The 27,367-nt window shown below is 41.5% G+C and overlaps 1 protein-coding gene across 5 annotated transcripts in view; it reads left to right on the top strand.

The window, feature by feature from the left end:
• The window catches only part of ANO1 (anoctamin 1), a 77,878-nt gene that overhangs the window by 16,328 nt on the left and 34,183 nt on the right, over nucleotides 1–27,367 (top strand). For all 5 annotated transcript variants that reach the window (XM_083838091.1, XM_083838090.1, XM_083838089.1 and 2 more), the window contains exons 2-6: nucleotides 18,188–18,366; nucleotides 21,478–21,804; nucleotides 23,811–23,909; nucleotides 25,018–25,169; nucleotides 26,439–26,493. In XM_083838091.1, the coding sequence (XP_083694217.1) occupies nucleotides 18,259–18,366; nucleotides 21,478–21,804; nucleotides 23,811–23,909; nucleotides 25,018–25,169; nucleotides 26,439–26,493 (741 nt within the window). In that variant the 5' untranslated portion in view covers nucleotides 18,188–18,258. The remainder of the gene's footprint in view (nucleotides 1–18,187; nucleotides 18,367–21,477; nucleotides 21,805–23,810; nucleotides 23,910–25,017; nucleotides 25,170–26,438; nucleotides 26,494–27,367) is intronic.

Below are 27,367 nucleotides of genomic sequence, written 5' to 3'. Positions count from 1 at the left end.
ACATAGGAGGCGCCCTGATTTTTTTATTTTATTTTATTTTTTCAAACTCCCCTGTGAACAGACTCCCTGCCTGGGAGTCTGCAGCAGGGGATCCAAGAATTATTTGTTAGGGAAGAGGGGAAGATGCATGTTGCCTCACCAGATTTACACATTCAGGTAATGAATTTGGACAATAAGAGTTATAAACTGTAGGATTTTGTAAACCCTCCTGTTAGTGTTTTCCATTGACTGGAGCTGAGTGAAAGCACGCAGGTAATAGAAGGAAACACCAGCTGCCCCTTCGCTGGAAAGTGTTTGACTCCTGACTCGTCCTGAAATGAGAAATCCTTCTTCTGCTCCCTGCGTCACATAGCGTGTGAACGTGTTCTGTCATCCAGGATGTGGATGCAAATGTTTTGGAAAGGGCTTTAGAAAAGTATTTCCACCTCTGTTTTCCTTGGTACCAGCTGCTGTTGCACCCTGAAAAGGAATATGAGAGCTGATTCCTTTGCCTCTTAAGGCAAGGGCATGTTAAACCAATGTTTGTGGTGGTATGTGTTCAAATTTCATGTGCCATTTGTTTGGGTGGCTTCAGAAACTTTGTGCATGCAGATCGGCACCAAGGCTTCACCGAGGTCAAGGGATGGGCCCCAGCAGTCAGGAAGATGTCCCTGTGCCAGGAAGGGGCTTCACCCAGACCTGTGCTGCAGGCGATTGCCACCGTCTGTATCCTGCCATTGGGGCCGAGAGGCTGGGACTTGTGTCTTGAGTATTCCAGCGTTGGTGCCAGTCCTTGCACTGGCACAAACACACCCCTTCTCCAGGAGAAAGCTGGAGGGGGCAGGTGCCTTGGTGTGAAGCAGAAGCAGCAGTGGGCTCACAATGCTCGCTCCATGTAATAAAACACTTGGGCAGCACCGGTGGGCAGCAGCTGTTTCGAGAATAACATGATGGAAATGCTTGGGGACGTTTTGGTGGCAGTAAGCCCGTGCGTGCTTGCAACTGAGAGTGCCCTGTCTCCTCTTTGACACCCTGCCCTGTGCCCTCGTTTCAAATGTCCTTAAGGTTGGCTGCATTAAAGAGAGCCGCTGGTTAATTTGCTTAACTTTTACAAGCTGCAGTTTGTGGAGCACGTATGTAACGCAAGGCACGTGAGCGGTGCCGTTCAGAAGGCAGGGTCTGCTCACGTCCTGTGCTTGTCCCTGGGGCGGTTATGTGCCCGCTTGGTCTCTGCTCAGCGGTGTAATTAAATCCTGTCTTGCGGATGGCTTTTGTGTTCACTTATTTAACTTAGTTGTTGTCTTAGAAAAACTCGTATCTTTTTAGTTATGTCAAAGGTGACGTTCTGGTGAAGGGTGTTAAAGAAAAATAATTTAGTTGCTAGATGGGAGTATAATAACTTACATCTACAGGATATGTTTAGAGTAGCTCGCATGACTCTGAATTTCTGTCCTTTTGTATTGTGGTGTTCCTCACCTTTGTCATTACTGGAACATGGATGCTTTTGGGAATGCTTTTTCAGCTTGGTCCTGCAAGTTAGTCGGTAATGAACTACACCTGTCCAGTCTGAGAGATCTTCACGTAGCTTCAGCAAGGCAAATGGTCTGCTTGAGCATGCCCAGGTTTGTGTTTTCCTTGATGAGGATAGGTGTGCTTTGTCCTTAATTTTACTTACTTTCAGCTTCTGTATAAAGAAGGCTTTGTGGTCAAGAGGACAGAGCAGGAACCAGCAGTCTCACCTGGGTTGCACCCATGACTCAAATTGCACCGAATCAACACGCATCTCAGCCAATCCATACTGCAAACTGAACGGTTAAGGATGACTTCTGAAGAGTTCTGCATTTGGATTGAGCTTACTTGAAGTGCAAGTGGTTTTAAAGCTGTTTGAACAGGGGGAGTTCTAACTGAAGAGGGCTTTTTTTTTTTTTATTTAATCTGTGTTTGTGTTCTGCTCCACCATGTATTTATTTTAAAATCTGGTTGTGCATCAACACATTCTCAATCTGAAATGTAGATCTCAGACTGAGATGTTTTAAATGTTTGAACTGAATCCAGTTTTAAAGTACCACAGTTATCTAAGAAGTACATCGAAATTTCCTTCAGTATTCATTTCTCATTATTATCTGTTCTGGAGTGCTGACTGTTTTTCAGTGTAATTAGCCTATGTGTCACTGTAAGTTCTCTTTCTTATCTTGCATCAGATGTGCTGTCATGTTTACAGAGAAGAATCTTGTCCAGTATCTACGAAGCTAAGTTTTACTATGTCAAAAACGAACTTTTGCCCTGCTTCCACGATTTTAGATGTTGAATCTATGTACTATCAAGTCACACAAAGTACTGGTGCAATTTTATTTGAACATGTGCACATGTGGTTTGCGTTTCTATCAAATTCAGCAAAGCACCCAAATAAGAGTTAACGGTAGCTCTATTCCTTTATGTCAAAATTAGGCTGACTGTAGCAGAACAGTTGGTAAAAGATCTGCACTAAAGCCTGCTGATACTATACCGCCCCAGAAAAAAAAAAAAATCTCTTTGAAAAACCTGAACTGAGTATATTTTACAGTTCTACATTTTGTGTTATGTGACTGTGGAGTTCTGGATCTGGTACTAGCAGCCTTACACTTTACATTGTTAAATTACAGACTTGTTGTTGCTCATGTTCCTGGAAAAGGATGTGCTCCCATGGGTTGGGCTGAGAACCAGACAAGTGCAAACTATTCCATCTGGGTAGGAATAATTAGCTGATTAACTAGCAGTTCCTCAGAAAAAGGTCTAGGAGTCACAAACCAAATATAAATCCGCAACTTTGTTTTTTTTTTTGGGTAGGAGATTGAGTGGTATAGGCAAGAGATGATATAATTCTTCTGAGGGATGGAAAAGCATCAGCTGGAGTAATGTACCCAGTTTGGGGCATCTTTTTATGAAAAAGTGTGGATCATACAGCCTAAAGCTGAGAGAAGAGCAGCAAAAATGAGAGGAGAAAAAAAAAAAAAGAAAAAGAAAAAGAAAATACATCTCAAAAGACAATAGTGCAAGAGTGGCTTTTGCCACTGGTTGCACAAACTTCCATTTGGTTTTCTAGGTAGAACTGTTGTATGTAGGGGAATATTCATTATTCTTGTCCTATTCTGAGGTGCTGTATGTTAATGCTGACATTTGTTTGGAACTTGTAGGGAAAGGTCCATGTTACAGGAGGGGAAAGGAAGCAGTGGGAAACCCTCTGTGCACACATGACGGCCTGCATGCCAGCTACTTCAGGAACTCCTAGGTCATCATGTCCAAATCTTTGCTATTTCGGGCAACCACATCACAGAATCCCATTCATAAATTTCTCAAGTACCATTATAAAAATAGTTTGATTTTTTTTTTTTTTTTTGCCTCCATTGCTCTGACTTGAACCTCATGCATGCTTGTGATTCAGAACCTCATCTCTGGACCATCTTTGAGTGTTTTAAACATTACTGTAACCATATGTATACTTTATTTGTTCTTCATTGCTCTTTGGCTGTCTGACCATCTATATGGGGGGAAATGAGGGTAATGAATGGAATCCATGTAGATAGTTTTCTAGCTTAAAATATCCAACTTCTTTCATCATCTTCTGCAAAGACAAGCGTCTCCCTCCATCACTGCCACAACCCCCTCAGTTGTTTTTGCATCCATTTAACTTTGAATTCGTGTTTCTGGAATAGAGATGATGAGAGCTGCAAGCAGTATCCCAGAGGAACACCGCTGTTGCTCTTTCATCTTTAACAGAAATATTTTGTTCAATACAGTGTAAATTGTCATTTGCCTTTTTTCTGAGCTGTGCCTCACAGAAGGATTAGTTGTGCTGTGATTTACTAACTTATAAGGAAGGAGTCCCAAAGTATCTGCAGTGATAGACAGAGCTTCCATGTGATACCCCTGGAGAAGATTAGGAACAGCCTGTGGTTGAGCAGAAACCACATACCACTGTCCTGAGAGCCCTGATGGATTTGTAAAGGAATTAGTCACAGGAAAGATATTTTTGTGGGTGTTCACCGAAACTGAGAAGTCCTGTTGCTTTTGGGTGCTGGGTGACCAGGCGGTGGATGTGCAGTTTGATCACAAAGTGTTAGCCGTGGGTTGTTTTGACACTGTTTAAATACATGCTATTCTATTCTGAGAGCACGCCTGTGACCACCAGATGTTCTCAACATCGTCTCCCAAGAACAATACAGAGGTGGCTGTGGGAGCAGAGGAGTATTGTGTCAGCAGTCTTACACCATCATGAGGAGTCTCAAGCCATCCAGCAACCTGAAGTTGCTCTTGTGGTAAAACCAATCCCTGCTTGGTTTACAAAGACAAATAGGTTTGGAAGGTTGTCTCCTGGTAGTTGAGAAAGGAGCTGATGTAGTAGGTGAGATTTTCTAGAGACTGAGCAAGAAAAATCTGAATTGTTTTTTGGAGGTGAACATCATAAGGCAGCAGTATAAAGACTCAGAGGATACACAGCTAATAAACCTCACTTGTTTCAGTAGGGGGAAATCACACGTCTGCGTTGTGAACAGTAAGTTCAGTTTCTGAGAGGAGGTATTTCTTACAGGAGGTTAGGCAAGAGATCAGATTTAGAAAACTGAAGAACTGCTTGATCATGTATGGCTTATCTCATATGTGGTTGTATTTCATGCACTCTGAAAAGCTTAAGAAATCCAGTGTCCCAATGGACCTGGACACTACCAGCGTGCCTAGTTTGGACCCATTTGGTTCCTGATGAAGCAACAGGGCTCTGCTCCAAAGGGCAGAGTTTTAAGAGGTCATTGCTAGGTGGAAATTTTTATTTGCTGAATTGAATCAATATTTTGCAATTTGTAAATTTTACAATTGTTTGATGTGGCTGAATTAATGACATACAAATGGGTATCTGCATGAGAACATCTCCTCCCCTCTCCATTCCACCCACCCCCCCACCCCCCATTTTCCTAAGGCATACCTTCACTTCGGTTGTGCTGCTGTGAAGCATTTCCATATTTAAACAGTACTCCAGATTGTTTATTGAAGTGGGTAAGCGATATACCATCCAAACTTCTGGGAATTACACCATAAATTTCCAAAATAAACAGGCATAAGGAGAGAAGCCAAACGGGATACAAGTACTAAAAATCCTCAAGATTAGCAAGATATGCCCCTATCTGTCAAACAAGCAAGTAATTGTTTTGGTATGAAAAACAGCATTTCAGATACAGATTTTTCTATTGTTGGCTGATACTGGTGTTTGGCTTAAATCTTGTTTTAAAGATCACAGGCTGAGTCCCTTCTGAGAGCCTGCGGCCTGATTAGCAAGCTTAGAGATTAGCAGAGGAAGCACTTGATATTTTCTTCTCCAAGGAGATCCTGATAGGGTGCTGTAAGAATTTCTGCATAGGCTGGAGTAGGTGCAATGCAGCATTTACACAATGAACATCATGTTCTGCAATGACAGCATTAGTCTGTAGATATATTCTTACGTGAGAGCTGGCACTCCACAGCTTTGGGTCCAGTCAAGTCATACCTAAGTTTAACCTTGTTCCAATTTTCATTAGAATTAGAGCATCTAGCTTTCTACATAACACAGTTTTGTTGTGTACTTTAAGCCTCTACTATTGCAGGGTATTAATCAGGAAGACTTTCTGTGTTCTCTGAAGTTTCCTTGAAGCATCTTGTTGGACCGCATTGTCTGGAGTTGTTTTGTAGTGGCATTTACTGTCCTTCCTGTCTGCGGTCACTAGGGCTTCACAGGCAAGAACCAGCCCTGCAGGTAGGCAAGGAATAATGAATATAAATTGTTGATCTGAGTTATAAATACTTCCTGGAAGAATGCAATTAGAGATGAATGATATCAGGAAAGAAGTCTTAATTTCATGTAAACAGAAGTCAGCCTCATGTCAAAATTAGGTCAAGAAAATAAACTCTAAAACCTTACACGTGTTGTAATGCTGAAATATTTCTTCAGGTAAGTATGTGTAGCTATTGATAGAGGTGTGTGCACTGTCCACTGTTTCAGAGCACTAATGTCCTAGATGTATATTGGTGGTATGCAAAGCTCTTAAATTCCTTCTTCCTCTGTAGGCCGCTGCTCAAGGAGTTTCTTGGAAGGATGTTGTTCCTCAGAAAGATCTGACTTAGCTTTCTCTATCCAAGCCTCCTCTGATTTCTACCATGTATAATCTTTTACAGGCTACAAAGTCAGGGAAATCAGCAGCACACACATTTTGTCCCACACATTGCTGCTGCTTTTTGATTGCTCCCGCATTGTCAGGAAAAGAATTTCCATCGCTTGGAGGGCTGTCTTGTTTTTCATGGTCTTGGGGACCAAATGGGCCCATATTCTGGTGTAAAGTCTGTATGTCTTCTGAGGGCATCTAGTCTAAAGGTGCGTTGGTCTTGAGCTGGGATGAAGAGTGACTGTGAAAATAACAGTTTGTGCTTAACCACTTGAATTTTTTTTTCAACCGCTACAACTGGTTTAAATGTTTTAAATATCATATGACTCCCAAATTAATGCTTTGTGCAATAGCTGATCCAGCATTATGACACCTGTTCCACTGTAACCACTGTTGCTCTATCCCATCACTTCACAGAATATTAGCCACTAGTAATAAAAAATAGCAACAGCTATGGGTTCCAGAAATCCAAAGGGTTAGTGAAACAAACAGTTCAAGGACACTACTAGCGAGCTATCTCCATTAGATTTGAAATCAGTTAGAATTGTATCACGTTCATTTATATTTACTTAGTTGCCCTCTATTCCTTTAAATACCAGAATTTACATAATTAGTGTGGTCAGGGAGAAGAATTTTTTTTCCCTCTTAATCAACAACAAATGCATTTCGGGTTTAAAAGCAATTACTTCCCAGTAATTTCTATAGAGAATTAAGAATTTCTTTAAAAAAATATGAACAGAATATTCATGAGACTTGAAACCTACCTGGCAAAAATGTATCATGCTTTTTGTAAACTGGTTGAACTTATCAAACAACTTAAAGTATGTGTTATTAAATAGTGATAAAGTTTACAAATAGCAATTTAGAATATATTTTCAAAAAGTTCACAGAATAATAGCTATGCTAAAGGACAGTATCCAAATAAAATTTTGTTCCAAATATTTTGGTAAAACAAGAACTTTTTTTTATATGGAATATTGTTTTTTTTTAAATGTTTCAATGCAATATATTAAAGTTTAATTCTGTTTTATTCTATTGTTTAGTTTTTTCACTGATCTGATAAACATTTACCAGATAAATGAACAGAACATTTTCCTTTTCTTAAAAAAAAAAAAATGACAGCAAGTGAATTGCTTTTCTATAAACCAAAACAGAAAAAACATAATAAAACTGCCTTACACTTATAAACTTAATCACACATCAGAGGAAAAGAAATTCCTCTTTTAAATTCTATAATGAAACCTTGGCCTTCTACAAATAACAAAGTTACGACATTTCTAATGTCTTTGTCAGGAAATATGAAAACAAATGATGTTTTCTCTCTTTCTCTATATCTGCCTTTATGCCAAATGCTGGCTCTTGGCAGGAGCTGCCATTTCCTTTCTTACCCAGAGTAACTTCAGACAGACCATCACGGGCTATGAGGGTGTGATGTGTTTTGTCTGCCTTGTGGTTATGTTTCACTAACATCTCTTCTCTAAAGGCTTGCAGTGGTTAAAATACCTTTTGATCATTAATTTTGTTAGCTAGTCCTTGTTCTTTAATGAGGAGCAGTACATTTTATGTGCACAGTAAAAGTTGTTTGAATGCTTTGTGTCAGAGATGTAGAAATTAAATTTTAACATTTGTTGATGGAGCCTTACATTGTACCGTCCAGGAGAGACTCATACCGTTCCCTTGCTGAACCATAAAAGGACAGCTAAAATTTGGGAATCAGCTGAATATTTGTTTACAAAAGAGAGGTACTGTTTGAAATTGTATCAGTTCCAGTTTTCGTTTTGGTGAGTCTAACCTTTATGGTGCTCAGAGCTGTTTCTTAAAGGAAAGAGGGTTTGTACACGGTGCTGAAGACAGGGTATTATTGAGGGTATGTCATGGGAAGACTAACGACTGCCTGCTGGTTGTTGGTTGTTGTCCCAGCTGTTGGTCTCTTTCTTTGCATAATTTCTCAAAGAACAATGCATAAGATAGAAACAGATCTCTCTTTTGCTATTTATCTCACACTTCTTGAGATAAAATACTGGACTACAGTTGCCCTTCATTAGTTCTGGTTTCATTACTGCATATTGTAAAGTGTGTGGCATTAGAACAGTTCTTTTTTTGGAGTGCATCTCTTTGCTTCTGCCAAGATGTCCTTGTTTATACACAGGTTGAGTATAGTCTTTCAAAATATGTCTGTCTTAGGTTATGATATGAATTCATAGGGTTTTGTCTTTTTTTTGGGGGGGGGGGGGGGGGAGGAGGGAGTGTTATGTGCCTATATAGCAGCCGTGGAAAAGACTGCCTTCAAGCAGAAATATGCTTCTTCAAGGCACATATCTTTGATATGGATTCTCTTTGATATGGATTCTCATCTCCCTTTGGAAAAGTACTGCTGCAGAACAAACAAATAAGAGCAAGTTGGGAATGAAACCTAAGATTTGGGATATTCTGGCCTAGCTGATTTGACCATCTGCAGCACCCACAGTTTCCTCCACACTCTTCTGACTCTGTTTCTTACCATTTTATAGTCAAAATGAATTTCCTGGCAGTCCTCTTCTTCACTCTTCTGTAGGAAATGTAGATTGACTGGTGTCCCTTTAGGTTAGACTTTAATCAGTCTGTCTGCTGTTACAAAATCTACAGTGCAGCATTTTACACTTACACTGGGTCTTGACTGCTTGTTTGATATAGAGATGTAACAGATAGTAAAGACTGTCAAAAGCTTGTTAAGGGTGAAAAGATTGTCAAAAGCTTGGTGAGTCTAGGCTTGGTGCTGCTGTCATTACCAGCTTCCCTGCTGATGGCCAAACTGCGAGGAATGTGTGTCTCTGCTCAAACATTTAAAGTGTGCCTTTCATCTGGGGGTCTCGACATGCCTTACCAAGGGCCCTGGCCTAATTCTTGCTCTTGCCGGCACCCAAGGGAAGCTGGCTTCACTCACGGATTAGTTCTGTGCTCCAAGAATTTTGCAACCCAAGATGGGACCACCAGAAGTCCTAAACAGAAGTATCTTGCGTTCCTGTAGCGTGTCTGCATCCTCAGGCACTGGGCAAGCTAGCTGATTGGCGTGTGGCGTCTCCCTGGGATATCACCTTGTTTGTGGCAGCCACATCTCTGCTCTTTCTTAAGAACATGAAAGAGACTGCCTGGTTGCATAGTCACTTCTTAAGTCTTGTGCCTCTGGCATGCCTAGGCTTGGTGGATTAAGACTGAGGAACACAGAGAATGGCATTCTCTCAGATAGGCAAGAGTTAATAGAGCTTTTTCCCCCTCACTCATTTATGCTTACCTGCTCAGTGAGAGATAAAGACTTATTTCAATTGCCAGTGAAATTTTGCAGTGTGTTATTGCACAGAAATTTTTCTCTGCATCCTAGTTAAAACTGCAGCAGTTTGAAGAATACTTGCTAAAAGCTGGGTAGCATAGCTTCAGGCTTTGCCCAGCCCAGGATTTTAGTTTGATTTCCTGTGGAAAGACACCTCAAATAGCACAGAGCTGAAGGCTGTAGTGGACCTCGGTTAAAAATCACTTACTACCACCTCACTATCAAATCAGCTCCACCTGTTTTGGCACACCCAAATAACATACATTATGTGGAGCTCTGCCATGCAAAACCTGACCCCACCCAGGCTGACTCAGATGGAGAGCGTTGGCTCTTTCAGTGCAAATGTAGGAGAGCTCCTGTTACTGAACGTAGTGACTGTAGTCAAAAACATCTTTACTGGACTAGCCAAAACCTTCCAGAACACTTAGACTCATGAGGAGGTTCAAGGAACTGTAGCATTTCAAGAGGTGTCCTGTGTATTTCTGATTATCATAAAAGTTTGTCTTCTCTAAGCCACATCCTCTGCTGCCATGAGTCTAAGGCCTAAGTCTACACTGTCTGAATGCCCTTGTGACCTTGATGGAAATTTAAACGTAAGTGCCAATATTTCAAGGTTAAAAGATGGAAACCTTTTGGATCAAGAGCAGGTTTACCAGTCAGTATATGCTACGACCTTTGTCCCAGATTGCGGTGTATACCTCATATTTTAACAGTAAAACTTTGGATCCTCATTTTCATATATTCAGTATAATGAGCTATTTGTAATAGTCTGGTAAAGGAAAATGTGTTTAGTACTTTAAATGTATTTAGGTATCTTTAGAAGCTACAAGAGTTTGGATATACGTTGTCCTAATACTCACCAACATTCTCCTCACAATATCTTCTCTAGTAATTGGTAATTGTTTCCTTTCATTTTACCGCTCCCTTTAATAACACTTGCCTTCACTTGGAACACACAAACAAAAATGATTAGCATCATAACCTATCAAAACGTGCCTACCAGGATCCATAGGACTCAGATGCCATTGGTCTTCCTTACCTATTGCACCCGTCTGTTCCCATGAGATGCATAAGGACATGACATTGCAAAGTGCATTCAAGGAAGTAAGCAGTAGGTGGGTTGGAAGGCAGCCGTAACTTGTGTAAGAAAGAGAGTTACAGCCTTCAGTTCCAGGGCATCTCAGTGAATCACACTGGTGCTTCTGTTTTCATTAAAACTAGTTGAAATGCAAAAAAAATGTTGCAAGGATTATTCTGTACATGTATCAAAGTAACTGGGAGAAGAATTTTGCTTATTTTGTCTACTTTTCTGTAAAGTGCTATCAAATTACAGAAGTATGTAAATAATTTATAAAACTGTAATTACAAAGAACAGACTGCGGTGGACTTGAAAGTGGTCTCCAATACTACTTTTCTTAGAATAGCAAAAGTTGCAAATCTAAAATATTTTTCCAGTGTCTGGTGGTAGAAGAGTAAGCATGCTTGAATTTTCCTATTTTAGAAATATATCTGAAAAGAGATGTACTTAATAAGTAGTGCAATAGCTGTTGGTAATTGGAGGAAAAAAGTGCACTTTGTCTTAGGTGGGGGTGTGGGGGGGAGGCTTTGTGTTTCTTTTTTTTTTTTTTTTTAATAAAACGTGGGATTTTCCAGGGTCAACATAAATTGGTAGGATGAATTTCGTTACTTGTGATAGAATTGATATTCACTGGTCTTTTATGTGCTGTTGAAAACTCCATTTCACCCCAAATGTTCATTTTTACTATCATTATATATTTTAGGTAATGTGCTCTTTATTTTCAGATTTCACAAGGGCGATGTCAGGTCAGAAGTGTTCAAACCTAGGCCTGCATATTGTAAAGAGGGTAAATTAATCTTTAAAAGCAAAAATAGAAGGGCAGAAATAGAAATGTTGCCATAGTTGTCTGTCCTTCTAGCCACCTCTTAACATGTTGCTGATAATAATAGATCAATAACATTAAAGCTGTGGACAGCCTTCCAGGAAAACTCCAGCCCTGCTCTGGAGACCCACTGTTGATATGTCTGTACTGAGAAATATACCTAAGCTGATGTTTCAAATAACCCTGCCAGGAGCTGACTTGTCTCCACCCATGTGACAGGGGTTGGTTTTCAGACTCCCAAATACTGGATACAAACAAAGTCTTTAAATGGGCTCCGCTGTTCAGTATAATTGGAAGTGCTAATGAAGTTGTCAGCTTCAGATGTATGAAAATTGTTCTGCTTTAGAAGTATTTCTATTCTGCAACGGAAACTCTCCTTGCAACCCTATTTTACTTTATTTTTTATTTTTTATTTTTTAAATGAATTGGTTCATACCTCTCTGTTCACTTCATTAAGGTAATGCTCTGTACAGACCCAGGCCACAGCCAAGTTTTAAAATAAATGCAGAAGCAAGGAGATGGGCGAGTTCCAGGGTGTCCTATTTAGCAGGCTGCCACAGAAGATGAAAGGGAGAGGGAGTCACATCTCTGTGGGCAGGTCGAGAAGATGTCGACATCACCGAAAGCATTCATCTCATCCAAGGATAGGTCGGTTGCCTTTTACAGCAGCCCTTTGCCTGTTGATGGTATTGGTGCAGCCTCCTGCACCTACAGAAGTGGTGCAGCCAGAGACAGTGGCTGGTTGCCAGTGGCTGGAGATGCAAGGGAAGGTTTAAATCAGAGGGTCCCAGATGTAGATATAATCAGTTCTCAACTCCCTGACTTCGAACAGAACAAAAGTTCAGGACATGTACGAGTGCTCCTTGGAGATCGCAGTGGTTCCTGACCGGGACGTTGGTCTCCAGCCAGCACATCGTAAACAGGTGTCAGCCTCCCAAAAAAGAACTGCCCCCGTGCCAGCAGCGGGTATCCTCACTGGCGTGCTTGCAGCAGGATTTAGTGGGTCAGGAGGGGTGACCCATAGGTCAGAAATGAGACACATGGGTGGGAAGGCATGTTTGAGGCTTCCTTGACATTTGCCTTGCCTTATTTTTCGTGAGGACGAAGCAGAGATTTCGGGCTCCAAATCTGGCAGCCAAAACCTTTTAATGAATCAGGAGGGGGGGAGGAAGGAGGAAGGGAGAGTAATGTGCGAGTCAGTTGTCAGATTTTTTTTTTTCCTCCTTCCTAGCCCAAGTATTAACCTGTAGCTTTGAATTTGGACTATACAGGAAGTAAAGAAATGGGTAAGACTTTGCTAAAGGAGGATTCTGCTGCTAGGGGGCAATATATATTAAGCAAAAACACGCTGAAGAGTTTTCACTCTGTATCTGTTGAAGTTTAAAAAAAAAAAAATACCTGACCGTTTGCTATATTAGTATTTCTTCTGCAGAAGAAGCATAGTATAAATAAAATATGCAACCTATATACATACATTTATATGTATATGTGTGTGTTGTATTTTGTTTTAACGTGTGTGTGTGTCTTTCTTAATATGTTTCCTCCCCATCGCAGTAGGATCACTGTCAATATCAGGGCATATGCACAGCATTTTTCCATCATAATTCATACGAAAGTAATGTCTTCAGTTTAAGGAATCTAAAAATCATGTGCTAATGTTTCAGAAGAGCTCCTGTTGTGGCTCCTTTAAAATTACTAGTTCAAGGAACCTATCCTGAATAATTTTTGAATTTTCCTTCCTAATTCTCTCACTGTTTATATAAGGCAAAAAGATAACAATCTGGAGATTAGAAAGTCTTAAATCACATGGTCTTGTAACTGTCCTGGTTCTTCCTTGTTGAGAGCAACTGGGACAGCTAGCTTAGATGTCTTTTATGACTTTTTTGTTCTAGTCACTTTCTTAAACATGCTCCCTAAAAAAAGAAAACAAGGATATAAGAGAAGCCAGTTTCAGCTACACTATGAATTTCAGGCTGAATAGTGAAATAGTTGTCTGGTTGTTTATATATACTTATGCTTGTTTTAGAACGAGGGCAGGACGTTTCTATAAAACTACATTGTGTTGATGCAATTTTCCATTTATTTTAATAAAAAAAATATATATTTTTTCCCGAGAGAATATTTAGTGGTTATAAGAGATTATGACTATGATATTGAGAAGGTAGTCGATCAAGGCTGCGCCTAGTAGTGGAAAAAATTCATTTATTTCTAGAGTGGATTTTCAGTTCTTGTTCACTTGGTCACTAAAGTCCAATGAAGAAGCACTGTCTAGATGTCTGCAGCTTGCAGCATAATGTGCCACGTTTCTGTGGTAGAAAATGAGGAGTTTGCTCATGGATGTTCTGCAGCTGAAGTTTGCACAAAGAAGCAGATGTTTGCGATTATTTTTTAGTAATTGAGTCTTGTTTCCAGTGTTGTTCAGAGTGACAGACTCATTGGAGATTCAAGGGAAGAATTAGGTGGACCAAAGATGCAGGACATGCACAGGTCCTCTGTGCTGTCTTTTCTGATCTTGTTCAGCAGCTTCTGTCTTCATGCTCTCATCTCTGTGCTCCATACAAGTTTATCTACTTGAGCTGGATGTAGTGCTTGCTTACATTGTACTGGAAACGGCACGAAGCCCATTGTGTCCATTCTTCTGAACCACCTGTGAAAAACACACGGTCAGCAGCAACAAATATAGGAATTACCCTTCAGTGCCTGTGGTAAGGAAAAGAGAAGTTCTATACACATGCACCATTGACCAAATACTTTCTCAAACCCGGTTCAGGGATAGATTGAAATTGGTATCAAGTCTTATCAAAATGGCTTTTTAACATTCTGCACCCGTACAGCATGTGTATGTTTGGAGACAGGCAAGGAGTACTTTAAAATATTTCATTATGTAGTGTATACTTGGCAGGGTTTTCTGAGATTTATACCAAACATTAAGAAATGACAAAGCAATACATAATAAAGTGTAGGAGAAGCACTGAGTGGGTCTGATTTTATAATATTAGGGACTCCTGCTGTCTTGAAATCCATGGGTTTCTGAACAATGTCAAGTGTGGAAAGGGAGGGTAAATGGCTGGCTGGTTATATGGCTATGCTGAAATGTGTCAAACATTTCTTCAGGTCTTTGCTGTAGAATTTTCTGGTTATTAAATAGAAAAAGAGTGGGTTAGTCAATGCTAGAAGGCTGCAAAGCTAACAATTTTCACAATACTCCTCTTTCAGCTCCCAACAAAGAGATTAAGATGTGACTGTAGCTGAATTAGGATGTTAATATGCTTTGTGCTCTTCAGATCATGTCTACTATCTTGTCCTAACTAATTATGAACATAAATTTATTTTTAGATTAAATTATTGTCCTTGTGTAATATGATTAATGCAAAATAGAGATTTATAAGTCTTTGAAATATTCTGTTCTGTACCAGAAGAGGTTTTGTATTCTGCAACAGAATGCTTTGACCTCTGCCAAATCAGCATATGTTATAATCCCTGTGCGTTTGTAATTACTAAAGTGGTTTGGATGGCTTTACTTAGCATTAAATCCTGACATCATCTTTAAGTGCACAAATCAAACTTCTTGTAATTAAGATGGTATCAATAAAGTTCTCATATTTTGCATCTTTTTCCAGTAGTCATAATAAAACAAAATTTTATGATTCATTGCCTACCTTAAGCACTTGTTCTTTCAGATATTGCCAGGCTACTGATGTGTAAACAGAAATGTAAATATATGCTTGCGGATGGGTGATTGTTTGGACTTGCACAATAGTACTGAATCACTGGAGCAGGTCTCCTTGCTCTGTACTGTAGACTTAACAAATGCAGTTGAGAAGTGCAAGAGAGCACAGGCTGCTCATTTGGGCTCATTGAAGCTTGTGGTTTTCCATTCTAAACATTTTTCATCCTAGCTGTGATTTCTAAACTAGCACTTTTCAGTTCACAGACCTATTATAAGGTAGGAAAAATATTCAGAATCATGAGTCAGTAATTGGTGCTTCTCTTCTAATGTTCCTTGCAGTCCACTTGAGTACCTGGGTTTTATTTTGTACGCGTGAGAGGAGGAGGAAGGAAAGAGGAGTTTTATAGCACTTAAGGTATTTTTTTTCTAGGTATTTTTCAGGCATACTTCCAAATATAAGCTTTGGTTGTTATGTGTAAGAAGCTCCAAAAGTTGCTGTATTATTATATGAGTATTTTACAGCTATGGAACAAAGGCATGAATACATAGGATTCTGTAGCTGATCATGTATGTATAAGTTCTTAAGTGTTCAGGGAGTCGGTGTGTGTATGCATGTATATGTTGGGAAAAACAGGGCATAGATGTGTAGGGAATTGTTACAAATATGCTGGTTGCTCCCTAAAATATAGCAGATTTTTGGCTGCATTTCTGTATTACTCCATAAAAAAAGGTTATTTAACTATTATAAATTGTTATTCAGATGATTTGCTGAGTTTGAACATCCTGCCGCAAGATCACAAGGGGGGTGTCAGAATTAAAATTCCATGCCTGGTCCAGGAGTGATTTGCTCAATTTATGAAGTTACACAGAAAAAAAGTGTGGGTAGCAGACATCAGATTTGTGTGCTGCAGTTTCTAGGAATGCCTCAGCCCTCCAAGGGAAACTGTGGAGCTTGTAGAAAGTTACTTAAGTCACTTGAGGCAGCAGATTTCCCAAGTACAGAGGCTGAAATGAAGATCCACAAACTCAATGGGACTTGCAAATTCCAGAGAAATGGGTCTGACAGTGCCAGACAAGCATGACTTTCTTACCAAGAACACTTTCCTTGAACTGACAAGCCCAAAAAGCACCACACCTTCCTCCTCTGCTGCTGCAGGTGTTGTCCATACTAAGCCCTGCATATCGTGGAGAAGAACATGGGCTGCAGATTGATGCAGTGCCCAACCCCACAGTGTTAAAGTTGGTCAGGTCGCTCGGGGCCCTGTGCGGTCAAGTTGTGACTGTCTCCAGGGGTGGATGGAGATTTGCAGCTTTGCTGGGTATTTTTCCCATTGTATTGTTGCACTTATTGTTAAAGAATTAATGATTTTTTTTTTAATGTCCTGTCACAATGTCCCTTGTTGCAACTTGTGCACCTGTGAGAAGAATCTGGCCCTGCCATGCCTGTAACTGCTCAGTGGGCAGCTGAGGGCAGGAGTGGGGCACCATCCCTTACCTTCTCTTCTTTGGGCTGCATAAGTGCCTCTCCTCATATATTGAGGGCTTGAGCCCCCTGACCACCTTGGTGGTCTTCTACTGGACTCGCTCAAGCTTGTCAATGTCCTTCTTGTGCTGGGAAGCCAAAACTGGACACAGCACTCCACCTGTGGTCTGACAGGTGCCAAACGGGAAAATCACTTCCCTGGCCTTGCTGGCTTTGCTGTCCTACTAATGCAGTCCAGTCTGCAGTTATCCCTCTCCACTGAAGGTCTGATGACTCACTTTGTACTTGACCGCCAAGTCTGCAGAGCCACCTTTCATCCACTCAGCTCCTTGCATGGGACTGGTCTGTCCAAGCGCAGGGCTTCCCAGTTGACTTTGTTGAGCTTCATAAGGCTGCTCTCAGCCCATTTCTCCAGCCTGTCGAGACCCTGCTAAGTGGCAGCCCTACATTCCAGCCTACCAAGCTTTTCCTCAGTTCTGTGTCATCTGCAAGCTTGCTGGGGCATGAGATCTTCCCTGTCTCTCCTTGCTATGTCATCCCTGAAGCTCCACCAAAACCAGGCGGGTGGTTTGGTGAAGAGGAGTAGCATTCCTCTTAGGCTAAGAAATTGCTGGTTAAAATGTGATGTCTGTCTTCACCTCACCCTAAACTTAGTGGCAGCTCTAGGTATGAGGGCAATAGTTTTTCTAATAGGCTAATTCTGTGTCAGGCCCAGGGGCAGTGTGTGTAATTTGTTCAGTTCCTGCAGATCCCTGTTCCAGAGACTGAGCACTGGGCTAGCTACAGCGAGACTGTTGCAGTCTAGCTGCTAGCTTGTGCTCCTCCGCATGTTTTTGTTTTTTGAGGGGGAAAGTTAATTTAGTATCCACTCAAGGCTAAATTCTAAAATTCCTGCTTTATCTCCACTCCTCAGACAAGCAAATTCTGCTCCCAAACAGTTTGAAAAAATGCATAGTGCTGCAGTATTCTGGTTCAGCGTCAAAATGAGTCAAATCTTAGAAAACTCTGCCTTCTATTGAATGCATAAATTCACACATACAAGCAATGGTTTGTATTTCATCAATTATCTGGTTGCTCAGTTTGTACTTAAATTTTTATGTGAGATTCTTTAGCCCGTCTATATAGTTAAATACTAAACAGGAAGAGTCTCTGGCAGGGCAAGAGGGAAGAAACCTGATATTCAGAATACCCTTAAGATTCCTTAAACAGGAATGGTTCAGCACATCCTATGCAGTACATAGGTACTTGAGGGGAAGCACACTTACTTTTTCAGCATGAACAAGTGAAGTTGCTTATTGAAGGAGAACATGCTTACTGTAAAAGGGGGAAAACACCATGCTCCCTTATTCGCCAGCTAATTCTCAGACTACTTTTCTTTTTCCCCCTTTTCCCCTCTCTTGCCAAGAGATAAAATCAAATCTTTGCAAGGCGAAGAGGCTGCGTGGTAACCTAATTGTGGGACAGCACTGTGGCAAAGGTGTAGGGGGAGCACTCCTGCTGAGGAGGAGGAGGTAGGGCTCAGGGCTGTGGGCTCGCTGAGACGGAGGCAAGGGGTGGGAGCCCCGCATGGAGGCTCATTGGCAGACGAGGGCAGGAACAGGATACGTTTCAGCATGGGTGGCTCTGGGAGGAGCAAGTGTTGGGATTAAAGAGTCTTGATGAAGTTGTTCTTTTTCCTTGCAGACGGAGACAGTGAGTTTCATGGGGTGGATTTTCTGCCAGACGACCTCAGCGAGGCTCCAGACGAGACAGGAATGAGGGTGAACAAGAAATACTCCTGCCTACCTGCTGAGGAGAAGGGGATCCACATCATCAACATCCGAGCTATTGAGGATATAGGATATGACCAGCATGAAAGCACAGTGAGTAGAGGACTTGACAGAAGTGTAACAGCTGGCATGCTGCTCTTTACTCTTTACCTTATTTCCAAGTGTTTCCTTTCCCTGGAGGCTCTGCAGGTTTCTCCCTCCCCTTTCCGAGGTTCTGAGGAGGATTGCTGTCAGCCACAGCACATGCTGATTTGGTGGAGTTTGTGCTTTGGTGTGTGGGCTGCTGAAGGGAAGCAAGGGATCCTTTTTTTAACCTGTAGCCTAAAAAGGGGTGGTTATTCTCAGAGTAAGTAATCTGGCAGTAAGGCTGTGGTAACCTTTAAATCTCTTTGCCCGTATTGAGCGAAACACAGAAGTGCCTAAAACTGCATGCAAAAGCTATTGTTAGCAGCGGTAACCCTAAACAAATAGTCTGTAGCACACAAGAGAGGTTTTTCCACTGGACAGATTTCTAGTGTTATTAATCGTGCCTTAGTTAAATTCTTTATATCTTTATCAGCAGTTTTAAAGGAAGTTAGTAACATGAACACACAATAGGATTAGGAGTTGGCTAAGTCATAAATGCACAAATATAGGTTTATTCAGGTGAAGAAATTGAGGTGGAGTGAGCTATACAACAGATCTTGCTAGAGAAAGGTGCACCATAAAAAGCAATGCTTGATTCATTGTGCTTATGCTTAATTAGGGTTTAGTGTGGTGGAGTAATTGTGTCAGGGCACACATACCCCTTCTGCTGGTTTAAAATTGAGATGCCCTTTCTGCACCTCGCTTGGAACCAGAGGCGCACGGGCCGTGCATGGTCTTGGCCAATGCATTTCTCTCCTTCAGTGCAGCAGCACTGCAAGAAAGGATGTGGCCTCCTGAGTGCCTTTCAGCATTAAGACCACATCCTTAAAAGACTCTATTTATTTCTTTAAATGAGGACCAACAGGCTCCTTTGGATTCCTTTGGCTGCATCCCTTTTACAGTGTGAGGTAACTATTCTTTTCATTAGTAAATGTATTGAGGCATTCATATACACAGCACAGCAGGCTCATCTGTATTATCAGCGAGTCCCCAGGATGGTCAGCTTTTCAACAACAAAGTTCGAAGAAATGGGAAGCAGCTCGTTCAGATTCTGCAGTGTGACCTGATCCCTTCCTGGTGGCGGTGGCACAAAGAAACTAGTGAAATCAGCATTTTCAGTGCCACTTTCCTCAGCCTCCACCAGAAGGGCACTCCAGGGCACAAGGAGCGGTGGGCAGGGTGTGCTGAGCAGTCTGGATTGCCCTGAGCAGCCAGAAACACCCAGCACACTCACTGCTGTCACCTTCAGGAGCCATCTCCAGTCCTGCCTCTCTCCTGTATTTATTCCTCCCCAGACAGATGGACAGACTGCTGCTGGCTGTCCCCACAAAGTCAGGCCAGTGAGGGTAGGAAGTGCTTGAGGTCTGAGTCTTTTCCTCATTTTATCTTCCTGCATTTACCTGGACATCTATGGGCTCAGCCCAATTTTTCAGCAAGTGATGTTTAGTTAATTGATACGATCAATAAATCTTAAAAAAAGTAGTACAATTAGTTATCTTGAAAGAAAACCCAGTGCTCCTGTATCTTGTTTACAGCAATATTTTGAAGAGACTATCCTGAAACCTAGTTAGTTTCTATTTCTTACTATTCTGTTCCTATAGAAGATTGCATACCTGAGTTGCTGGCCACAAACACTGTCAGCTTGCTTTAAAAAAAAAATAAATCTGGATTAATGCATGCATACCATTAATCATGAAGCAATCAGAAAGCAATAGTGATTAGTGATCTGTACTGCAGTTATGTTTAAGAACTAAACAGCAGTGTCTCAATGTGGTACAAACACAAGCAGCTTTTCCATGCAGCTGGGGTCGAGGGACAGAATAACGTTGATCAGCCCTCCACAGCTCAGTCCCTCCAATGAGTAAGTGGGATCTGCCGAGTAAGTGGCTGTTTGGATGAAGTTTCAGGTGTGTTGGCTGTGATCAGCTCACGGGCTGCTCTTTTTATCTGTGGCGTAGAAGTTGGGTTTGGAGACAATTGTTTGCAGATCTGTTATGTTCCCAGTTTTCTTGATGAAACAAGCAAAAGGAGTGCACATCCCAAGCAGATTTTGACCAGCATGATTTGCAAATGAGAGATGATTGCTGTCATTTGGAGCAGGATTCCTTTCCTTGCTTGAGGGTTAAAGTTCTCCTGTAAAATTAGGAGCTTGAAAATGTTCCTGGTCCTTGGAAAGCCACTCCTGTGATTAGTAATTTTTGTGAAAACTAATGCCAATTGTAAGTTTTCACTTTTTAAATGATCCAAGGGTAGAATTATGCATGAGCATTATGCTGTTGCAAGCAGAAATTAATAATTGTTAGTACTTTGGTATGTTTCTACAGTTGTCCTGTGCAAATTTCAGAAAAATACTTGAAAATGCTGTTGGTTTTGAGACTTAGATTTCTGGAATCCTGCACCACTGCAGAGCAAATTTGCACACCATTAATTCAGAGCAGGAATAAAGCCTTTGCCACCCGCGGACTGCAAAGTGGCATGGGTTTTATAAGCGGGGAGAAAGGTGATGAACTTGGTCACAACGAACTCGCTTCCCTGGCTGCAGTCCACGTGCATTGTTGGCTGCGCTTGGTGACCAGCTGGCTCCCTTCAGTCTGTATCTGGGATGATCTCTTTCTCAGATGGTACAAACTCACAGAGATAGATAAGAGAAGTGAGAAGTGTTTGCACATGATATTAATCTGTTTGTCAGAACCGAAACACAGATGTCCTGGGTGGAAAAGGACAGATGATCTTAGTGGCAATTAACCCTCAACAGAGACAACCAAATCCACCCAGTAGCTAAATTATGAACTAGCATGCTGGGAATTAAATTAAATCCCAGTCATTTTATCTATTTATTTCTGGCCAATGAAATCCCAGCTGGCTATCAGGAAAATTGCAGGTGTTAACTTGCAAAATTGTTTTGTGTAAGTAGCATGTGGGGGCTCCTCCTGTAGGCTTGCTATCTGAAGATAGGCCCTTGCGTGCTCTGGGCAGCGAGGAGGGGTGCTTGATATGAGGATGTGTTCTGCTTGGTGCCGATGTCAGCTCTCTGCTAATTATTCCTCTCCTCTCCACACCCCTGCTCCCTACTTCCAGCTGTTGAACTCCCTATCCAAAAATCCAGATGCTGACTGCAAATATGGACTTTACTTCAGAGACGGCAAGAGAAAGGTAGATTACATCCTAGTTTATCACTACAAGAAGTCCTCGTCCGGGAGGGCGCTCGCCAGGAGAACTCACCACAATGACACAAGTGCGCGAAGCACCAAGCAGGACCACCCGCTTCCTGGGAAGAGCGTGCAGCTGGAGATGGGGGAGAGCGAACCCCCCGCGGATTCCCATGAAGACGACAAGAGGTTTCGGAGGGAGGAATATGAGGGAAACCTTGTGGAGGCTGGCCTGGAACTGGAACATGACGAGGATGTAAGGAGCTGCGTCAGATGCCTAAAGATAAGGAGGATGACTGGTGGTCGAATCCAAGGAGATACTGAGCTTGCCTTGGGCAGCACTCGCTGTGGCGCGTGCCTTATTGCCACATGGTTTATGGATGTGTTACCATAGCTAGAGGCGAGGCTTAGGTGTCTGTAAACACTAATCAGAGGTCGGTGGGTTGACAGTATGCGGTGGGTTGGATCTGCTGGTAATTCTGGTTCTGATGAGAAATATCTGATGCAGACAGTGAAATTTTTACACCTCAGTGCAGCCTTCAGGAGAATCACATTTGTGCAGGGAGTTCTGGTAAATGCTGTGGTTCAAGCATGTGGCTCTGTGCTACAGTTTTGCTCTTTCCATTCTCAGCTGTGAACAGTACAGCTTGTAATGCCCTTCACCTGTACTCTGAAAACAGCATATTCTATTAAAAGACTATTAGACTACATAAAAAAATCATGTGTTTGAAGTACTGCCAGTGTGTGATTAGTAGAAATAGCCACAGCCATATTAATTTCAAAGAAAGCTATTACAATTAACTGATCCAACCAATAAGCCTGAAATTCCTGTGAGGGAGGGTGAACGTTCATGTTGGTTTTGTTCACAGGGTGTAAAAATTGAGGTTAAGCAGTTAGACCTGTGGTCAGAGTGTTAAATAAACAAATAAACCTGCCACACATAACTCACAAATTCTAGGGAAGGGTGATGGTACAGCGTGAGATATCTTCCTTTTCTCCATCCTCAGGTGAAAATACATATTGCTTTCTGTCAGGTTGTTGTAGTGAACTGGAAACTTGCCTGTGCCAAGTCCTAGGTACTGAAAGTCCTGAGTGGGCTGGGAGGTCCCCTCCCATGACATGTAATATGATTTCAAACGAAGCAGAAGGCTTGGCATTCAAGCCAGGGCACCACGAAGAAGGAGAGCATGTATCTCTTAGTACCAGATATCAGACCAGATCAGAAACATATAGAGATGAAAGGGAAGGGGGTTTACAGCAGCTTCCATATCCAGCACATCAGAGACGGGGAAACCTGCAGTCACTGGAGCTTGACAGGCATGCCTGGGAGTTGTGTAGGTGGCCTCACTAACTGCAAAAAGAACAAGGGTTTTGTTCACAGATGATGTTTATTAAGTCACTTAAATGCTCTTCTGTGAAATAAATTCAAGGATGGTTTGGAAGCGATGCCTAATTAGAAGGCTGGCAGTTAGTTATGCCCTCTGAGTAATTAATGGATTTCTAGAAGGCAGGTAGGGAATATAGCTGAGTGAAAGCTAGCTGTTAAAAATGCCTGAATGTGCAAAGCAACAGCATTAGAAAGATTCATTAGTGTTTCTTTCTCTTCTCCCCTGCTGGTTTGACATCGTTTGTCCAGGGTCTTGGAGGTGGTTTCTCTGGTGGGGCTGGTAGGCACCCGTGGGTGCAGGGGTGGGCAAGAGAAAACCGCAGCTGGAGTAACTGCTGGGATCCACACATACTGCTGTTGTCATCCCTGATATTTATGTTGGTGGTGGTGGTCAATTTTTCCAACCAATTTTCCTAATTAAAATGGTTGGTGTTTTAACATAGATGTTGATGCCTGCATCTGCAGCCTCTGCTCTCCTTTCGTGCTGCAGCTGTGACCCTTACATTACAACGCACTCAAGAAATTGTAGCATTTGGCTGGGTGCCTGTGAATTAAATTTAACTGGCTTAGTCTGTATTTGTGAATAGTCATTAGCTTTTATTTCCCAAACAGTTTTTATCTTCTTATCTGTTTAACCTAGTGGTGATTGTTCTAGAAGACAATAGCATTTCTGAGTCACGTTTTATATCGGCTCCACACAGAAAGGTGCCCAGTGATTGTCCTGTTGTTAGAAACTGGTCATCTCAAACAAATGAGGTTTACAGTGTTGGCTGTAATAGACTGTTCCTTAAACGTGGATGAAACGCAAAGGGAAAAGTATTTAATTTCCTCTCACTGGTAACCTTTTCTCTTGCCTTTTTTTTTTTTTTTTTAAGACGAAAATCCATGGGGTTGGATTTGTAAAAATACATGCACCGTGGAATGTATTGTGTCGAGAGGCAGAGTTTCTTAAGCTCAAGATGCCCACAAAGAAGGTAAGCCCCAGTTTTCTTTTTCCTCCCCTCCCAGAAGGCATGGTTTAAACACATTCTCATCTTTGTGCACCTTACAAACATAGACTTCTCTTCCCACAAGCGTTTTTAAAATAGTTTAATCTGCACAGCCCAGCAAAGAGGCTGGTGTTCCCCTTGTATTTAACAGGAAAAGCAAGAGAGTCATGAACTTTCTTGCTTAGGACAGCAGAAGGAATAAGTGGAAGGAGGAATGGAAATCACAAATTCCTGTCTCCTGCCTTTATCTGTACACGATGTGAGTGATCTTGTAGAGAGTCTCATCATCTCGGTGTGTTTTAAAAGAGGTTGCAATTGATAATGAAACTTACTTGTATATCTTGGAGTTTTCTTTCTCACCTGAAAGGATGGACTGCTAAAAAGTGAATGTAATACTTTGTGTGCAGTAGTCTCACTAGGTTTAGGTGACTACTTACACATCATCAGTCATGTTTGCAGGAGTTGGGACTACTCTACCACAAAATAAATTACCTCTCAGAATAATTGAAATATCATTAGAGATATCATGGTGTATTTTCATTATGAGCTAAGTTCTAAATCATCCATGATAGATAACTACCTGGTCAGTGAGCATAGCTTAGAGATAGATTAATATTTAAACATACTAAGTGCATGTCGCAGACTGCAGCGGAAAGTCTATAATGGAACAAGAGACAGTCTCAAAGCTCAGCATCACTTAGTAGAAAACTAAAACTACATGTTTGGTTTGGATTTTTTATTAATCCTGATTATTGCCTCACTTACCACCAGTTTTAATCAGAAGCATAATCAGATCAAAAGAGAACTGCAATGGTCTTAGTGACTTCACTGTTGTGGAAGCAAAGTATCTTGAATATTCTTCATTTATATGGAAGGGGGGGAAGTCTTGGAAGCTGCAGGATATTGCGTCCTCTTCTTGCCTTGCTTTGACTTTTCCATCCATCTATGTGTTCTAAGATTTTTCAAGAAGGTAAGCTGTGCTCCTCAACAGTTTAGGCAGATGTATTTATCTAATTCATTTTTTACAGTTCAGTCTCTCTATGGATAACCAGAAAGCAATGACATTTTACTGTCTTTCTGTTTGCCCCCTCAGATGTATCAGATCAATCAGACCCATGGGCTTCTGAAAAAGATCAACTCCGTAATCCAGAAGATAACAGAGCCCATCCAGCCCAAAGTGGCCGAACACAAGCCGCAGACAGTGAAGCGCCTCTCCTACCCCTTCTCCAGGGAGAAGCAGCACTTGTAAGTGACTGCGTGGGGGCAGCAGCCATGCCAGCAGGTTTGGGTTTTTCTGATAGCACCTGGAAAGGTGAAAAGAAAACAAATGCCGATGCTTTGTTAGTGGTTACTGTAAAAACATTTCCATTTTGCAGTAAATTTACTTTTTCTGTGTGCAATCCTTGTGCATTTTAACTCTTGTTAAGATATATGTTACATATCTATTTAAGCATATACTTAAAGTTTTAGACTGCCAAACAAAACTTAGTGTGGTTTACAGTAGTCTTTTTTCCATTTAAAATAAAATGCTCAGTAAAATTTCTGGGCAGAGATGTGGGTTGATAACAGTAAGGGTAACTCCATTCATCTGGTATGGGCAGCTCACTCATGTACTGCAAACTGGGTCTTGACTTGTAAATGGTATGAAGCCAGTGGCAGCTTTGCCTTCGATTTTGGATTGGTAAGAATAACTGTAGACGTGGGTGGAGGAAAAAATCGCAAGGTGGGGCCCAGCCTAAGTTTTGGCTGCCCTGGATCGCTTTGCTGCTGCTCTTCCTTGGCCAGCATCCCGGAGGAGAAGCTTTGAAGACCATGTTTATGTGTGTGCCAGCTGGAACAAATACCAGTCCTAGGGCAGGATTTCTTCACTCTAGATATGTATATTTTTGTGTTTAATAAAGAGATGCAGAACGCTAATGGAGTTCTGTATTAGATTCACATATCTGATGGTGGGGCTAGTCAATGTATGTGACATTTGATGTATTCTTAGACTTGCACGAACTGTATTTATACAGGTGTTGCACGTGGGATGTTCCTACAGAAAAGGAGCCTCATGGCTCAGAGAAAGCCCAAAAGATGGTCCTTAGGTTGTGTTTGAAAGTGCCTTACACTGCTTGCAGTGGTGGCTTTTTTCAGTGAGGCCATCTGGATATTTGCTGAATAAAGCAGCACAAAGTGCTCTTAGAGGTTTGCAGGTTCAGCCCAAATGTAGATTATTAGGAGAAATCTTAGACCGGTAGTGGGCAGGAATTCAACTTTAATGAGCATCAACAGCCTTTTGTGTGTCTGTGTAAAAACCTATAAATATATAAAATGAGTGAAACATATAACAGCCTCTTTAAAATGTGAGAGTTGTGTTGGACTTTCTTTTAATGAGGTTTCTACAAGCTATTCTTTAATGTTAGCTATGAGGGATCCCCAGGAGAAAAGATAACATTGAAGGGGTCAGCGAGAACAGGAAATTACTGGCTTTTTTTTTTTAACCTAATGGGCTTCCTTCTAATCTTTTAACAGATTTGATTTGTCTGACAGAGATTCCTTCTTTGACAGCAAAACAAGAAGTACTATAGTAAGTACAGTATGTAAATAATTTATGGTGGATGGTGCTTTGGTCCTGGTGTTAAGAGCCCCTTTGCCAGCTTTGGGGAAAAGCCTACTGCAAGTTTGTCTGTACCAAATGCCAGGGAATGCCTGTGACATCAATTATTTAACCAATAAATTAAGCATTTCCAGCTTTAGCTTGTATGATGAATAGCATTTGATGCTAACAGGTTGCTACCTTTAGACAGTAATTTGGATCTTCTTTTTGGTTCAAGGTGAATGCAGGACATGGTTTCCTAGTAGCCATATAACCAGGAAGGAACAGATTTAGACTCTGCCACTGGTTCTGCCACCTGGACCTCTGTGTCGCATTTCCCTTTCCCTAACCATACATTTTTGTGTTGTAACTATACAAGTTTCTGAAGATCCCTTATGGAAATGAAGCCTAACACAGGAATAAAATAGTACAAGCTACATCCGAGTATTTCCTTGTGACTCATGGAACATAAAATAGAAAGGGGAGAAGGTGCAGTCTCCTCTATAGCCACTGAAGGGGAATTTAAATGGAAAGCCCACACGGTATCCAGGGCAGTCAGAGGGACCGTGCCATGCAGCATTTGCTGCAGCACTTCTTCAAAGTACAGTGCGGACTCCTTGCCCCCTTTCAGGTCTGCTAATCGGCCCACTGGAATGTGACCATAAGCATGCTTTTATCTCGTATTTAACATTAGCCTTTTGGATGTTAAGTGGTTTTGAAAAGAGCTTATATCACGTTATAGCTGCACTTTATTGCTGCAGTGATAAGGGGCGTAAGATATCTGACCTCCCCTTCCTGCCACGAAATTCCAGTGTGCAGCCCCCCGGGATGCAGTGCCCCTGCAGCGTGGTGTGCAGAGATTTAT

This window comes from Anser anser (genome assembly GCF_964211835.1).
Source record: "Anser anser genome assembly, chromosome: 5".
Taxonomy (NCBI): domain Eukaryota; kingdom Metazoa; phylum Chordata; class Aves; order Anseriformes; family Anatidae; genus Anser; species Anser anser.
The sequence above is the reverse complement of the archived record's forward strand: the minus strand, read 5'-3'. Positions and strand labels throughout refer to the sequence as shown.